This window comes from Ursus maritimus, unplaced genomic scaffold, assembly GCF_017311325.1.
Source record: "Ursus maritimus isolate PB19 unplaced genomic scaffold, ASM1731132v1 scaffold_10, whole genome shotgun sequence".
NCBI classification, from domain to species: domain Eukaryota; kingdom Metazoa; phylum Chordata; class Mammalia; order Carnivora; family Ursidae; genus Ursus; species Ursus maritimus.
Genome location: NW_024423344.1, coordinates 64,048,931 through 64,067,216, shown reverse-complemented (window position 1 = coordinate 64,067,216; position 18,286 = coordinate 64,048,931). Strand labels below are relative to the sequence as shown.

At 41.2% G+C, this 18,286-nt stretch overlaps 1 protein-coding gene across 1 annotated transcript in view; it reads left to right on the top strand.

Annotated features, from left to right (window-relative positions):
- The window catches only part of DCT (dopachrome tautomerase), a 32,017-nt gene extending 15,946 nt beyond the window's left edge, over window positions 1-16,071 (top strand). The window contains exons 7-8 of the mRNA XM_040620752.1: window positions 11,995-12,196; window positions 15,645-16,071. Of these exons, the coding sequence (XP_040476686.1) occupies window positions 11,995-12,196; window positions 15,645-15,817 (375 nt within the window). The 3' untranslated portion in view covers window positions 15,818-16,071. The remainder of the gene's footprint in view (window positions 1-11,994; window positions 12,197-15,644) is intronic.
- The last annotated feature ends 2,215 nt before the right edge of the window (window positions 16,072-18,286 follow it).

The following is an 18,286-nucleotide window of genomic DNA, read 5'->3' as shown; positions in this document are numbered from 1 at the left end:
TTAGCATAGTGATATTATAAATTATATCATGATTTAGCATAATTTATATAATAAATTAGTATAATGACAATAATTTTTCAATGATAAAATGAGTGACGTTGAACAAGAGTGGTGGAACTACCATGACCCTCGCAGGAAGCCCAGCCACCTGGTACCTTTGGGGCAACACAGGAAGTCCACTCTATTGATGTTTGGTCCTGGCTCCCTCATTCACAAAGCGTTCTGCCTAAAAATGAGCTCTTCCTGCTGTCGTAATAGCACTGTGTCCACTTTGGACTGAATCTTCCACCGAACACACTTGTCAGAAGACAGTGTGGACCTCCCTGGGTGTATAAGAACCGGTTCTTTCATTCCTTCTGTGTCTACTCGCTAATCAATGGAGGTGTACCAGAATCCGGTCTTTACTTGCTTTCATGGTTAATATGACCTAGTAACAAGCTTACTTGTTGGACTATGGCCAACACCCACCCCCAAATGCAGGAGGCTGCCTATGTGTAAGAGAACCTGGTAGTGCTGAACAGAAAAATTGGTTTGGGTCAGTTTGCAAACTTGCAGGTATATTCAGTTATTTCTTTTTTGTTTGCATATGAGTAGATTCTACTCTAATTTAGGATAAAAACTAATTTACTGACTTAAATAACTGGGAAACTGAGGAGTGCTGCTGGCTTCAGGTATTGTTGAATCTGGGGTCTCAAATGACATCAGCTCTGTCTCTGTCTTCATAAACAATCTCTTTCCATGTGCTAACTGAGCTAGCCATTGGCAGCCACAAATATACACGCTACCAGCTTAGCACGTGGGGCAGGGACCGGAAGCAGCCGTGTTACCACCGTAGCGCACAGTCCCAGGATTGGCCAGCTCTGGATTACCTGCCCTCCATGAACCAATCAGTGTGGCAAGGGGAATGAGGTATTCTGATTGGCCAGAGTAAGTTCACGTGTTCACCCTGGTTTTCCCGGCATGTGAGTGAGCCCTGCACACACTGCTACAGGGAGCTTCCTGCAGGAAAGAAGGTTTGTGTTAGTCAGAAGAGGGATGGAGCGTGGGGAAAGGAGTGCTGGACAGAAAAAAAATGACAAATGCCTTCAATTAATACAAAAACCGTATTTGATGTCCCTTAATTTATTAACTGGCTTCGTATCTCTAAGAGGAAATACAGCCAGTACAGAGAGAGCGGTTGCTGACTATGAAGGAACCTTACAGTTCTTTAAAATTCTAAGTGTGAGGAACTAACTCCCTTGCTATGTTTGAGCCTGATTTCTGTCTCCCTTTAAAACAAAAGGAAAAACAGAAAGAAACTCGACAGTGGGATTGTAAATGTTAGAATCCCAAGCTACAGTAGTTTTAAAATCTGCTCACCAAGGGGGCTCTCTGGAGACTAACAAAACAGGGAAGGTGCAGGTCGGGGCCATGTTATCCCCGCGGTCCTTGGTCAGCGCCCTCCAGCGGAAGACCGCAAGGAACACTGGTGGCGAACACGTGGTTGCATGATCGCGTAAGACCAAGGATGGTGTATCCCTTGTTGTTGGGACACCCTGGGAAACCGTCTAGTGGCTCAGGTGCTAGAAAAGAATGGAAGGATTTGGGCTTGTGCTAGCTGATTTGGGGAGGGGCTAACGAGGCAGGGCTTTGCTCTGGATTGGATGCTGTCAGGAAGCAGGGGCAATTCTATGATGAGTACCCCCCAATAATTCTTAGTAATTGGTGGAGAAGTGGGAGTCGCTTATATTAGCCGGGAAAGGGCTGATGTTCATGTTAGGTATTGTATGGTTTGGAAAAGGTTCAAGTTTTGTCTACATTCAGAGACAATCATGGAGTTGTCTCGTTTTTGTCCTGATCCATCGCGGTCACGGAGAGACCTTGTTTGATGTTGATGTTCCATGATTGTTTATGCCCAGCAGCACACCAAGGCCTCCTTGATAGTGCCAGATCCTCTCCAGGATGTCTGGGGCTGTATTTTTCCCCCTGAAGTACAGCTCACCAGAGCTGGCTTAGAGCCTTTGGACTTCTTAAACATTTGTATTCCAGCTGCTAAACCCCTACCCTGTCTCAGCTTTACAGATACTTAACTTGCTACCCACTATTTTAACCCTCTGCCATCAGGGTTGTGTGTCTTGGATGGATGGTTTCAGAGCAATTCAAAGAAGAAATTTCACCACTGGTCGTTTTTTATTTTGCCAGCATTTTGAATTTAAATTATTATCTAGGATAGATTGTATTGTAGCAAACAAACACTTTATGGGGTTTTTTCCCCCAGAATTTTTCCTCACCTTATGTTAATTTTAGTAGTGTATCTTAGTCTGCTTAGGTTGCCATAACAAAAATAAAATAGACTATTAAACAACAGAAATTTATATCTCACAGTGCTGGAGGCTGAAAGTCCAAGATCAAGGTTTGAGTGACGTGGTTCCTAGGGAAAGCTCTCTTCCTGGCTTACAGACCAGGCCTTCTTGGTGGTGGGTTCTTACCCAGTGGAGAGAGAGGCAATGAGCTCTCTGGGGTTTCTTCTTCTTCTTCTTCTTCTTTTTTTTTTTTTTTAAAGATTTTATTTATTTGAGAGAGAGAGAGAGAGAGAGAGAGAGACAGCCAGTGAGAGAGGGAACACAAACAGGGGGAGTGGGAGAGGAAGAAGCAGGCTGCCAGTGGAACATGGAGCCCGATGCGGGGCTCGATCCCACGGACCTGGGATCACGCCCTGAGCCGAAGGCAGACACTTAATGACTGAGCCACCCAGGCGCCCCTGGGGTTTCTTCTTATAAGAGCACTAGTCCTATCATCTCAGGGCCCCACACATATGAACTTATTTAACCCTAATTACCTGTTTTAGGCCCCATCTCTGAATACAGTCATATTGGGGGTTAGGGTTTCAACACATGAATTTGAGGGGGCCGTAATTCTGTCCATACCATCAGTTTAGAGCAGTTTGTTTTTCTGGACTTCTGGGAGGCCACATGGCATAGTCAAAAGAACACTGGATTACAAGTCAAATAACTCTTTTATTTAGTCCTGAATTGTGCAGTCTTGGGAGGCTCATTGAACCGTGTGAAACCTCTGTTTCCCCCTCTGCAAAGTGCAGGTCACAGGGCTTGATCTGGTGCTGGAGGGGAGTGGTGTGCTCATTAATGCAACACTTAATAGACTAGAATAATACGAAGCTGCTTTAGAAACTGCCAAGGACAATACAAAAATTATCATAAGACAACAACGTGTTTTATGGTAGTCGCTGGGAAAGAATTAGAGAAATATATGTCGGCTTTGAATTTCCAAGCCTTAATTAAGGTTTCTTATCTTGTTCTCCATGGCAGACAGTTGGGCCCTAAGGCAATTTTACTGACAAGACATACTGAGGTATTTCAAAGGTGATTTATTATTTTTACTCCACTCAGGGTACAAAAAAAGGAGATATGAAGAGGGAGGTAAAGGTAGAGCTCACGATGCTCTAAGCTTGCCTGGTGGTGTGAAGGTCTGGGTAGCTCTCTGGATTCCCAGGTAGATGAACGCCTGGCAGAGGTGAGCTGTGGGAAATCAAGAGATGGAGCAGTTGATGAGCGAGTCCTTTTTTCTAGAAAGCGTTTCTTTCCTCATATTTGTATAACAAAACGTGAAGGAGTTGTCAGAAATGTGGACTCTTGATCCCAACTCCAACAAGGTGGGGGCTTCCGTGCAAGCTCTCCACAGCCATCTTAGCTCTTCTGTAGGATGCTTGCCTTATTCATTGCTTCTAACTTGGTATTTCACATCATTTTTCTGGCTGTTGTCTCAGCCATCAGCTTATGCCAAGCAGTTTTTGTGTTTCCCTTCTCTGCTATATGTCTTTACATCTATTTATCTATACTATATTTCTCTAAATCGGTTTTTACAAAACATACATTTTCAACTATATAATTTATACACACAGTCCATATTCGTGAGAAAAAATGTCACAGTACTCCTTATCCAGTACTCCAAAATATTATGAATAGAACAGCAGAATCTTCTGGCAAATTAAGGATTATACGTCTCCACACAACCTTTCTCTCCTGCTAAAGGAAATAAGGGTGATGCTAGTAACTTGCTTTTCAACATCCTAAGTTTCAAGATTGTTACATCTTATCTCCTTCTTTGGAGGATGCCCATTCCGTGGGTAGGGCTTGGCAACACTTTTCTGTGAGTGGCCAGATAGCGTGTGTTTTACCCTTTACAGGCCAAGTGATCTCTGTTGCAACTACTCAACCCTGCCACTGTAGCGGGAGAGCAGCCATAGACAATACATCTATGAGTGAGTGTGGTATTTTAATAAAACTTTATTTAAAAAACAGGTGGTGAGGGGCGCCTGGGTGGCACAGGGGGCACCTGGGTGGCACAGCGGTTAAACGTCTGCCTTCGGCTCAGGGCATGATCCCAGCGTTCTGGGATCGAGCCCCACATCAGGCTCCTCTGCTATGAGCCTGCTTCTTCCTCTCCTACTCCCCCTGCCTGTGTTCCCTCTCTCTGGCTGTCTCTATCGCTGTCGAATAAATAAATAAAATCTTTAAAAAAAAAAAAAAAACAAGTGGTGAGGGGCCTCTCGGTGGCTCAGTTGGTTAAGTGTCCGACTCTTGATTTTGGCTCAGGTCACGCTCTCAGGGTCATGAGACTGAGCCCTGCATTGGTCTCTGAGATGAGGGTGGCACCCGCTTGGGATTCTCTCCACCCCCATGCTCTCTCATGCTGTCTCTCTAAAAAAAGAGAGAGAGGGAGAAAAAAAAAGATAAAAAACAGGTGGTGAGCTCTGTTTGGCCCACAGGCTTTAGCGTGCCAACTCCTGCTCTAAGGAATTAATGTCGCTTCTCTGCAGTATTTTTTCTCTATCAGTCAGATTTCTCTTCCTGCTCTAGGAGAGCCCACATCATGACTTTATGGATGAGGAATTCTGGAACTTACACGTAGTTCAAAATACTAGATGTGTAATCATCCTTGTCTTCATTACTTTTAGTACCTTTAGTATTTAAAATTTTATTCTTCTTTGGTATAAGTTATCATGTGCATATAAATAGACAAAAAGCCACAGGCTTTTTTTTTTTTTTTGCAGGCACGCAGTGCTTTGGTACTAGTTCCAGAACTCATATTACTTTAGGCTATTTACAGACTTTCGTGTTGAAGCCAATTCAGGCTTAAATAGTTCTCGCACATATTGAGATCCAGGTTAAAGCATTTCAATTAAAAGAGTGATAGCAAGGCAATTTATGCAAATATATTGCTTACAACATTTATTAAAATTATTTTCGTGAAATCTCTTCAAGCAAGAGAGGTACAAAGTTGTGTATGATCACAATACTGAGTAAAAGGTATAATGTTAAAATACAAGAAAAACTCTAACACCAGTCTCTGAAGTTCTAATAATTCATAGGGTAATTGAAGGAAATGCACACATTTATCATGGAAAATACAATTAGGTCACGGAAATGCTGAGTAGTGCTGTCTTCAGTATTGAATTTTGGTATAATCTAGGGGGGAAAAAAAGGAAAAACCAATAGACCCTAAAGTTAAACAGTTGAGTTAACTGCCAGTAAAGAAACTATGTTAGAGACTGAATATTTTCTTCCCAATTTCAAAGCAACTGTTCATGGACTGTGTTTGGATGTTATCCTTTTAGAAAGGTACATTCGGCAAGTTCTAATTCTCTCAATTCCTAAGTGACTGGGGCATTCATAGGTTGCATGGCTAACACTCACTGCACAGCTCATGTGTCTGTTACCTTATACACTGAAATTCTACATGAATAGAATGTACACATAGTCTCATCATCATTTGTATTTCTTTTTTTTTTTTTAAAGATTTTATTTATTTATCCGACAGAGATAGAGACAGCCAGCGAGAGAGGGAACACAAGCAGGGGGAGTGGGAGAGGAAGAAGCAGGCTCATAGCGGAGGAGCCTGATGTGGGGCTCGATCCCAGAACACTGGGATCACGCCCCGAGCTGAAGGCAGCCGCTTAACCGCTGTGCCACCCAGGCGCCCCCATCATTTATATTTCTTAACAGTGACTAACAGTTGGGTAAGATAGCTCCATTAATTTAGGGAAAAAAAGCAAGAAAAGAGAAAATGAGTTTCTAAAAACAAGAATCTAATGGACTACATGAAGTTAATCCCCTTCTGACTCTACTGTTCTAGGCTGTAATAAAATTAGTAAAATTAATAAGTCATAATAACAAGTGTAAAATACTTGTGGGTTGGTATGAGTTTAGTTAAAAAATTTAAAAAGAAGAATATAGGACATTGCTTCTCTCTCCCCAAGAGTGAAGCACTTAAAAATGGATCCATTTTATTCATCTTTCTTACAAAAGAAAAAGCCTATCAATTGGTTAAGCATTCGACTCTTGATTTTGGCTCAGGTCACAGTCTCAGGTTGTGGGATCGAGACCTGCCTCAGGCTCCTTGCTCAGCGGGGAATCTGCTAGAGATTTGCTCTCTCTCTCTAATCTTTCCCCCCACCCCCAAATAAATGAATCTTAAAAAAAAGAGAAAAAGCATAATTAGGCTAATACCTTGAGTATTTAAATTAACATTGTTTCATGTTAATTTCTAATTTTTTAATAGTTTAACAATTTTTAATGATTTAGGTTACAGAAATATTGGCAAAAAGATTTTTAACTGTCTGTAATTCTGTCTCAATTTTCTGCTTATTTCCTCTCATAGTCTGTGTTTGTACAATTGCACTTAGAATGCAGACTCTTTAGGTTGTTACATAGTTTCCTAAATATGTTGTTTTCAAAATTTTAAAATAGATAATGCAATAAGGGGTTCAAATATAAGAGACATAAGATGAAGTCTCTGTATCACTACCATCTCCCAGCTAGTTATTATCATTTTCCCCTATTCTTCCAGGTTCATTTTATAAATATATGAGCAAATATGTTATCTGAATGGCAGCATGCTACAGACACTTCTGTGATTTCATTATTTTTATTTGTATTTTTTACTTTTTCTACATCATTCCACAGTGGTTCATAAAAGCCATTCTCTTTTTCATGGCTGTATAGTATTCTACAGTGTGGCTTTATCATGAAATTTTTAACCAGTTTTCTATCAATGGCATGTAGGTGGTTTCTAATCTCTTGCTTGGCAAATGATGCTTAAGTGCATGGTCATGTAGAGGAAGTCCAGAGAATAGAATTACCAGGTCAAAGATTAAATAAATGCATTTGAAATGTTGGTAGATACAGCCAAATCGCCTTGCAGAAGGTTGAATAAGGCTACATTTATTTATTTGATGTATGTACTTCTAAGCAACTGAGATGAAGTTACTCATTCCTATGGAGTCTGACACCTTGGTGAGTTTTACCAGAGCTCAAGGATTGGAGATGGTGGCTGGCCATCGGCTTGGGCGGAGTGTCCCACGATGGCAGGATTTCTGCACTCTTGGCCTAAGGGATATTTTGGTTTTTTGACTTCGTAGGTGCTAAATGGCACCTGAAGAAGTTCTTTTCAACTCTAAACTTCGTAAGGATAAACCCATGGTCTATTGAGAAGAACTAAACCAATACTAAGAGATGAGCTATGTACTCTTCGTCATTGATGAAATTAAGTAGTGTAATGGCAAACCACATTTACATACAAATCTAAAGTGGTTATAGCACTGATTTGGGTTCCTTTCTCCTAGAGTTTTGGTGATTCCTTAGACATGAATGGCCTAGGAGTATCTCAGTTCTTATCTAGAATCTCTTCTGACATCCCCCTGGTTCTCTCTCCCCCACCTGCTTATGACATATGCTGAACTGGTAACTTCTTTTAAAGCTGTCATACTAATAGCAGAACCTTCTGTAGCCCTCTGTTTCATGTGTTCAATGTTTAGTCCTTAAAGTATAAGCTTTCTTCCTCAAGGGCTCAACTGATATTTCTTTATTAAATTGAGATATAACCAACATATAAAATTAAGTTAGTTTCAGGTGTACAACATAATGATTCAATATTAGTATATATCACAAAAACAGTCATCACAATTAGTCTAGTTGCCATCTGCCACCATACATAATTGATATTTTTTATATACATGCCAATATATCTTACATACCATGTATATTGCATATGTTTTATGTATACTTATGTATATTTTGTATACAATGCTATTATACATATGTAGAAAGGGTGCTTTATCTTTTTTTTTTAAAGATTTTATTTATTTGAGAGAGAGAGAGAGAGCATGAGTGGGGTGGGGAGGGGTAGAGGGAGAAGCATGGGGCTCGATCCCAGGGCTCGAACCCAGGACCCTGGGATCATGACCTGAGCTGAAGGCAGATGCTTAACCAACGGAGCCACCTAGATGCCCCTACCTCAAGTTTTAAATGGAACCTCCCATATGAAACCAGGGGTGTCTGTTGTGTGATTTCCGAGTGAGCATATATGAGCTCTCAAAGGAGCAGAACATTATCACAGTAAGATTCACTCTGACCATGAATGATGTCTTCTGGATAGGAACACGTGGACTCAGGTGGTGAAAAGCACGGTGTGCTGGTCTTTGGTGATGGACTGGAGCCTGCCATCGTTATGACAGGAATCCGATTGTGCAGGTATCTAAGTTAAGGTTAAGTTTGATAGTAACTTTATCTTCCACCGATCCTGAAAAACATATGCACACTTCCTGTATTTTATTCAAGTTTCTTTATGCCTGCAAGCACAATAGCCATTGATGAACTGCTTTTTTCTGCAAGGGTTGCACTGAAAAAATTTTACCTTGAAAGCCCATGGAATCACATTTTCTTCAATACTGCCTCCAAGGTGACGTTTTTTCTTCCTGTACCTATCCTTACATTATTGGAGCAAAATGGAATGGGTTTGTGAACCAAAATTTGTAACCTCATTTCTGAAGCACTCAATTTTTAATACCCAGCTATAACGAAGTATCTCTATAGCAGACATAAGGCCACCACAGTGTACTGTTACTTTATTTTTGCTTGTATTTCGTACCCTCCAAATACCTTTAGCCTTCACAGAGACATTAAATGAGCTCATTTCTGACTCACGTCAAACAGAGATACTATTAGTTTCTCAAGGGCGATCCGAGGTACCTTGTTTGGGAACAATGCGCACAACTCCAACAAAAATACCTATGCTACAGGTCGCACCGCTCCTCGTTATGGCTGCGGAGACGTTATTGCCTGCAGCGTTTGTTTACGGCATTCTTTGCATCTTCTTGGCACACCCTAGCCTCTTTTACTACACTCTGTAAATTGGCTGCTCTGTATAGAGTTCCTACTAGAGCATTTATTGTATAATGTTTTACAGCTTCTCTGAGACCTGTAATCTCTCCTTGTTATTTTGCCCTGTTCTTTTATCTCTCCAAATTCTGAATTGCTGCAGAGTCTTGTCCCCTCCTTAATTATTCACACTTTGCACTGGGTGAATTCTGGTGTTTTCCAAAAGTTATTTGCCTCTTGCAGCACTGAACCTGGATCTTTCTGCGTCCTGAGAGTCCCTTGTCTTTTTTTCTAATCACAATTTGATCTCTGACTTGAATTCACACAGTATCTAAAAACTCAGGAGATACTGTGTGACCTTCTTTGGAAAATACACTCTGGTGCACACCTAGATACTTCTGTGTATCACTTAGGATTTGGTTCAGCTGCTTAGAACAGAAAACCGGTTATAGAAGCTCAAACAAAAAAGAGGTTTATTTTTCTCTTAATGTAAAAGATCCCCAGTGGCAGGCAGTCCAGGGCTGGTACAGTATCTCTGGAGTCATCACAGACCCTTCTGTGTTTTTCTCTCCCACCCTTGGTGAGTGGCTTCCTTTCCTAATTTTGTTAATTGGCAATTAAGATGGCTGCCGCCACTCCAGCCATCACATCCATGTTCCAGGAAACAGCAAGGATAAATGGAAAGGGATAAAGGGCCACTTTAAGCTGAGACCACCACCTTTAAAGAGCGTCCTTAGAAATCCCAGCCAGTGACTCCTAATTCAATCTCAGGGATAGTTTGATACTCAAATACACTCAAAATACAAAGGAAGTTACAGAGGAAGAAGAGGAGAGTGGATATTTGGTAAGCAATACTGCATGCCATGCTTAGGCGTCAGCCTCTGTTGCTTGGGCTCCATGCTTGTCGCAAAATTTCTATTAGAAACTGGCAGGCTCCCCAGGCTACGGCTGGAAGATGAAGCACAACTTCTCTGTCTGGGAACCTTCTAAACTTACCTGGAGTCCCCAGGATTCAGGACATGACGTACCATCTCAGCGACCTACACCAACAACTAACACTCAGCTCTTTTTTTCAGGGCTGATGATTTTTCCTAAGCTCTCCTTGTAGGAAACATTGATGACTTACATTATCACGTGTCTTCCAAAGTTGTTGCTTATGCAGTAAACGTTATGCCTTTCCTTCTTTGGAACTTCAATTTTGTTACTCAAAGCTGAGGTTTTAGAATTAAGAAAAAAAAAATTTTATCTCTGCAAAAGTCCAGGTCTTAAATTTGATGTTTTTGTTTTTAGGATGATTGTGTCTGCCATGAACTATAAAAATCCATTCGGGAAAAAATCCCCTGAGTAAATCACTTGATTCTTTTAACTATCCTATGTGTAGCCATGTGAGACAGCAGAGGTAGAAAGTTGCTGTTGCCTGATTGGGGCAACTCACTGCAGGGAACCGCAGGGAAGACATGAGTAAACAGCAGCTACATAAGCCAGAAGAGCAATGCTCTTACAGGGTTTGAGAAGTACGAAGAGCTCTGAATTCGGGCTGAGAGCAATCAGGGAAAATGCTTCAGGGCGGGGACCATTGCACTGGTCCTTGATAGACTGATGCCAGAAAACAGAAGAAACAGGATTGCAAGCTGAGGAAAGAGCAGCAGGGGCCTCTTTAGTTGAATTGTACAAGAGTCAAAACTATTTTGCATGGCACTGTCTTCAGGCAACAAATCCTTACTAAACATCGACTCTGTCCAGGTTGCATGCTAAGCTGATGTTTCAAAGGTGAATAGACCCGATCTCTGACCTTTAGGAGTTAGGGGTGTTGTTAAGGAAAATAGATAAATAGTAACAAGTTATAGTATAATTTGGCCACTGCTCTAATTGGAGTACAAGGAATAGTGGTGATCAGGTGAATAAATTCATTTGATAAGCATTTATTGGAATAAGTACCCCCCTACCGCCATGTGACAGGCTCTGGGATGACAGCACTTGGGACCCAGGGGAGGAGAAGGGCACAGTGTCCCTAGGTCCTTGAACTTATAGTCTAGGAATAAAAGAGGAACCCAGCATAAAAGTTGGGCTGAACTCTCACATTTATGTTGTGTTGCAAAATTGGGGCTATGAATGTGGAAATCTTGCTGTTAATATTTTAAAACATGTAATAATTGCTGTATTTGAGAAGGACTTTAATAGCTTCCTTGAGAAAATAAAAATGAACATTATGTACGTCATAACGTTTTTTAGACTTTCTTTTGCTGGCATAGCACTGAAAATTCAAATGAGGGTGTTTCAAAGTGAGTACATAGAAGAGCCATCCTGCTGAGAAAAATTTGAAAACCCATTTTGGAGATTTCCTTCCTCCTTCCCTTCCTTCCTCCATCTCTCATCTCCTTCCTTCCTTCCTTCCTTCCTTCCTTCCTTCCTTCCTTCCTTCCCTCCCTCCTTCCCTATCCATTGTGTTTCAATACTGTTAAACACAGCCTCTTCTTTCTCTTCTGTTCAAAACAGAACCAAAGATATATATGTTATCATACTTGTCTTTCACCCCAACTTAATAATTAACACACACTTATCCAAGGCATCCGATGTTCCCAAACCAGTGTTAAATCTGCAAACGAACTCTTGTTTGTTCACTTGACAAAGGGGTTGATGATCCTGTTTGGAGAGATGCTGTGCAGCCTTGAAAATGTAACTAAAAATGTCAGTGGGTATGTCACTAAGATACGGTTGGATGTCGAGAAGTTCCTCATGTCCAGAAGAACCCCATTCCACTTTGGAGAAAGCTCCAATCAGATTGGCCTGATTGGGTCGCGCAGATCAATATCAAATGCCACGTTCAATTGTCTCGCAGGTGCTTCATTCCTTTACCGATGCCATTTTTGATGAGTGGATGAAAAGATCCCATCCTTCTGCAGATGCCTGGCCTCAGGAGCTGGCGCCCATCGGTCACAATCGGATGTATAACATGGTTCCTTTCTTCCCTCCGGTGACGAATGAGGAATTCTTTTTAACTGCAGACCAACTTGGCTACCGCTATGCCATCGACCTGCCAGGTAACAAATACAACCTCGAAGGGGATAATTCATTCATCTTCTGAAGGACCTTTCTTTCTTTTCAAAAATGCAAACCAAGACCTTAAATTCAAGTACGCAGGTCTAGTTAATTTTATTAGCAATTTTCTAGAATATATATATTGAGCAAAATGAGCCTTTAAACTACCAATTAAACATCAGAAAAGGGACTGGTTTGATGACTGAATTAATAAATAATAGCTTATAATACATATATAATAAATAAATAATCTGAATTAATAAAAAACTGGCTATGGTTTGAAATGTCTAGCCAATAAAATCGAAACGCACTAGCCACATGTGGAGGGGGATCATCAGGACTTGGAGAATCACTACTTGAAGGAGGGGCTAGGCTTAGGGCGAAGCAAATGCAGCACTTGCCCTGAGCACAGAGTTCAAGGGGAGACCAAAAAATTCAGTAATTGAGATAAATAATAACGTAATATAATATTTTTTAAAAATCAAAATTAATACTAAAAGATGATTACACCATCAAAATTTTAAATAAAGACAGGCTGTTGTTATTGTTTGTTAGCCCGTACCAGCCCTGCTCCTGTGGGTTTATGAGGTTGACGTTGGTCTGCCAACAGATTGGGCTACATGGGGCTGCACATTTATGTGTTCTTAATTCAAGTTCTTTAAATCATGTTTTTACACTGTAGATTTTTTATTAGCTTTTTCCACTTGGTTGAAAATATAGGAGGATATTGGTAAGTATATATACAGGCACATATTTTTCTATTTGCCCAGGCCCCAATATAGCTCCATGGGCCATTTAAACAATCTTAGGACACGTTGAGGCAGAAAAGACAAAACAGTAAAAAGTATCTTATTTTGTCCAGAACCCCAAAACACACAGCCCATATGCTGGTGAGTTTTCCCCATTTGCGTCTATTCCATCTTCCCTAAATCTCTGCCTATGTATAATCATAATGACTTGTGAGCTCACATCTCTCTCTCTCTCTCTCTCTCTCTCTCTCTCTGACTTCAGAGTCTTTTGGTTTTCCTGGAACCTGTCTCTTGCTTTTCCTTCTAGTCCTGCAACTTTGCTTGTTTTCCTTACTGATTTGAAGTTTCCTTTCTCTGGACAACTGAGATATCTTTTTGAAACTTCACTCTCTTTTCTCTGGAATTGCACATAGTAACAATCACAAAGTTTGGGGTGTGCGTTTGCCCCTACTTCCATTCCTCCGACATCAGCCAATTAACAGGTATAGACCGAGAGTCTATGCCCAGAATGTGTGAACTCATTCGGAGACACAAATTCACGTTTCACTTCTGGGTCTGACAAAGAAATTTACAATCCTGTCTGGGGAGACATAACTATAGCTGAAGGTTGGAGAAGGGAGTGGAGCATTTGGGACAGGCTTCTTGATGGGGAAGGGTCTTGAGTCAGATTTAAAGAGATGGTGGATCTTCTGTAGGGAGGTGGAAAGAAGGGAGCATTTTAGATTGAAGAAGGGCAGGAAACAGCTGTGAAAGGCGTAGTCTGTATAGAGGACTGCGTGAAGAAGCCTGGCTGGAGAAGAAGGTTTGGGAAGAAGATTACCTAAATTAAGTCCGGATCTGTGAGAAGAGCCTGATTACAGAGGGCCTTAAAAGCGAAGCAGAAACCACAATGAGATACTGCTTTCCACCCATTAGGATGGTTATTACTGACAAAGCAGTAGGTAATGAGTGCCAATGAGGCAGTGGGGTAATTGGAGGCCTCGTGCACTGCTGGTGGGAATGCAGAGTGGTACGTAGCCTCTGTGGAAAACAATATGGCAGCTCCTCAAAAAATTAAACATCAGATTACCATACGATCCAGCAAAGAACTGAAAGCAAGTACCCAAATAGATTATTTGTAAACCTCTGTTCAGAGCAGCATTATTCATAATAGACAAAACAAAGAACTCAACGTTCATTAGTGGCTGAATGGATAAAGTCTGGGGTATGCACACAACGGAATATTACGCAGCCTTAAAAAGGGAGGAAACCCTGTCATATGCTATGACATGCATGAGTCTTGAAGATATTATGCGAAATGAAAAAAGCCAGTCACAAAACAACAAAAACTTTCTGATTCCACTTCTATGAGGTCTCTAGAGTAGTCAAATTTATAGAGACAGGAAGTAGAATGGGGGTTGCAGAGGCTGGAGGGCTGGGGCCCCGAGAAGATATTATTTCAGTTTTGTAAGATGAAAAATGTCTGGTGGGTAGATAGTGGTGATGGTTGCATAACAGTGTGAGTGCATTAATGCCACAGACCTGAGCACTTAAAAATGATTACGATGGTTAAATATACGTCATGTGTATCTTACCACAATTAAAAGAACAATCATTTTTGGTTCCTGAACAAAGAAATGTCAGAATAAACATCTGTGTTTTAAGAAGATGGTTCTGGCAACAGATGTTGGATTGTAGCAGGAGGAGAAAAAGTACAATCATCTTGGAGGAATCCCTGCAGGGTGAGCAGGGGCCCTCTGTGGAATGGAGGAAAACACTAGAAGGAGGATTTTACATTTAGGTAAGTGCAGGGTGTAGACGAAGAACCCAGGTTGGAGAAACTGGATTTAAGTATAGTTAGCTGGCCTAGGGATGCCTGGGTGGCTCAGTTGCTTAAGTGTCTGTCTTCAGCTCAGGTCTTGATCCCAGGGTCCTGGGATCGAACCTCACATTGGGCTCCCTGCTTAGTGTGGAGCCTGCTTCTCCCTCTCCTTCCCCTTCCCCCTGCCTCTGCTCGTGTGCTCTCTCTCTCTCTTAAATAAAATCTTTAAAACCAATAATAATAAAAAAAAGAATAGCTGGCCAAGGATAAGACAGTTTTTGAAGACACGACAAATAGGCATAAGCATATTAAGATGAAATCCATTAATTTTGTGGCGAGTGCTTATAAAGTATATTTGAGTCGAGTATTGTATTTATCAGGTGCAAGATTCAGATTTTATTCACAACTCTTTAAATGGGTACAAACTTCATCCTCTCCTGCTATTGAATGTCTCCTGTTATAATAGCCAATCTGATCTTATACATTTATCACCCTATAAAAAGGTAGAGACAATAGTGGAATTTCTCCACCTGAGGGTTGCATATTTCCAGTTCCCCAGATACAACTTTAGCAAACACTTTAACAAATGAGTTTCTAACTCACAAAAGTAGTTATATACTTCCTTGGAGGGTTTATTCTGTGTAAGTATTTATTGTAAGAAATCGAAAACAAGCAATTAGCTGTATTTAAATAATGGAATGCCATTTCCTCAAGAAAAACAATTGTGGATATGACAAATTGTTGGTGGGGAAGAAGATAAATTTTATCCTAGCCGGTATAGTTTGGCTTTATCAACAAAAATGCATGTGAAAAGCAAATTGGTTCATTCTTTTCTTCTCTAAGAGTATTCAGCTGGTGAAAATCCCAATCGTAGCCCCTTCTCTTCTGCTTTAATTCCAGCTGAAGAAACTCCAGGTTGGAGCACAACGCTCTTGGTGGTCATGGGAATGCTGGTGGCTTTGGTTGGTGTGTTCGTGGTGCTGTTTTTCCTTCAGTACAGAAGACTCCGGAAAGGCTACACACCGCTGATGGAGACACATTTAAGCAATAAGATGTACACAGAGGAAGCCTAGAGAGCTCACGCTTTCCCCTAGAGAGCTTACGCCTTCCCCTAGAGAGGCCCACCCAAGTCATAGTTCTGACCCTGCCTACGAACAAACTATTACTCAGTGTTCTTCCTTCAGCTGAAGACGTCGGACGCGGTCCCTCGTGTTGCGGCGATCACCCCAATACAGAAGATGCTCAGCTGTCGTCTCTGGTCTACTCGTTGTTTAACAAACACAAACTGGAATCTTTGAGGCTGTCTCTACCATCAAACAAAGATAGAGCTGACAATCTGTGGTATCTGGTAATAATTCCCCATGATGACTAAGCCTCCTCGTGTTCTGAGAAGACACGCGCACGTGCGCGCCCGCACACAACTGATAGAGCGGATTCATTTTCATTTGCAGGTCACTGTACTTTGAGACCTGAGCAAGATGGTTCAATTTTCTTAGCCCAAGTGTCTTCATTTTAATGGGGTAGCGGAGGGTGGTGGTGGTGGTGGTGGTGGTGGCAGGTGCATCCTGGGTCGCAGTGAGGTTAGCGATGAACATCTATGCTTTTAGGTGCCTTCCCGATCATCTCTCTGCAGCTTAATTTTCTCCTTTCTGTGTCTTTTCTTCTCCAGCCTTTAAAACGGCCTTGAAGATGAAAATAGGCCTTATTTTCCAAATAGGATGGAGAACAAATGAAGGAATGAATGACCAGTTTGGTTCTTTTCTGTAAATTAGACTTTCTAGAATTTATCAAAATCTGTAGCTCTTAATAGGAGACATATCGTGAGACTCTCTAACTGGATAAACATTGATTCTATAGTGAAAAATAGACAAGAGATTAAATTATAGAGCTTTCTAGTTAATTAATACACTGTTTTAAGTCTCCTAACACGTATAGAACCACTTCTTCCAGGAAAGGCTGGCTGGAAAAGGCTGTGAGGCTAGAATCCTGACAATTTGAGTAGAGTTCCATTGCTCTGAGGGTCTTATTTGGCTGATCCTGAACCAATTTCTTCACCAGGCAGCCTCAGATCAAAAATTATTCACGTATAATACAGTTGGTTCATTTTTAAGAGTTGACTTCCGATTTTACTAATGCCTCACTGTGCTGACAGTTACTTATGAATGGTAATCAATTAAGTCTTATCATTTAAAAGCAAACCATCCATACAAAATATAACATTTCAGAATTAAATGGTTATGTTCCACTAAGTAATCATATCATGAGAGATAAGAATGAAGCCCTCTTTATTTACTAAAGTGATCCCTACTTCTGAGAAGTTTATGATTACTGAGATTTCAAGGTAAATTTCATCTGTTAATATCTGGTACCTGTGCTTCAGGGGTGAGGCCAAAGGTCTAGAAGGCAGCCTGTCAACTCATTTCAGCTGCCCTCTACTGGAATGGTTGTGTGTGGAGGATGGGTGGGAAGAGGACCCTGGAGCTAGCTGCCTTCTACATAGGGGCCAGGGGGCGAGAGGGGGCGAGATTCATCAGCACACAGTGTTATCCCCCCAAAATAAGACTGTGAAAGCCAGAGAAATGGACAAAGCCCCATCGGAACTGAATTTGAGTCTGAACAAACCTGATAAAGCTACAGGCATATCTGAGAGTGGGCTCAGCAGATGAGAACCAAGAGCCCAGAGGCTTTCGTGGGCTGAAGCCCTGTTCGGGGCTCTTTAGCCCCCACCACATGTAGATCTTAATTCTTGCCTTTAACAGTATCTATGGAAAATTTGGCAAAGTTTCACAAACATACTCCACTCTGGAAGGTTTATGGTCCAAACTCAGGGTTGTTGGGGAACACAGTTTTACATCCTGTTTTTAACCCAAAAGAGAAATATTGAAATGAGGATATAATTGTGCATGGTAAGTGTGTTTCTGAAAAGTTACGTTGAAATTAAGTACATGTTAAAAGGAGCAGGGGAGGGGCGGGGCGCCTGAGTGGCTCAGTCAGTTGAGTGCCTGACTCCTGGTTTCGGCTCAGGTCATGATCGTGGGGTCGTGAGATAGAGACCAGAGTCCGGCTCCACACTCCACTGGGAGTCTGCTTGAGACTTCCCCTCTCCCTCTGCCCCTCCACTCATGCTCTCTCTTATTCTGTCTCTCTCTCAAATAAATAAAATAAATCTTAAAAAAATAAAATAAAAATAAAAGTAGCAGGGAGATTGACTTTTTATAGATGAACTAGATGAATATTTCCATAAAGCAAATAGCCGCCTCTCTTGCCTCTGGTACCTCAGCATTTGCATTCATCGTATTCCCACACGATTTATTTAAAGCAAGATCCATCTGAGGTAGAAATAGAGGGTAATCATTTATACTTCGCTACTTTTATCTATAGCAGATGCAACTTCTTATAAATATAATGTTTTATAACATCTTCCTAAGAGAAATGATTCCCTAATGTTGTAGTGCATAGAAGAGGAATAAAATTTTCTCACATTTCCTGACGTTACAGTCAGTTAGTGATGAATGCCTGTTAAGAAATTTAAAGATAGAACA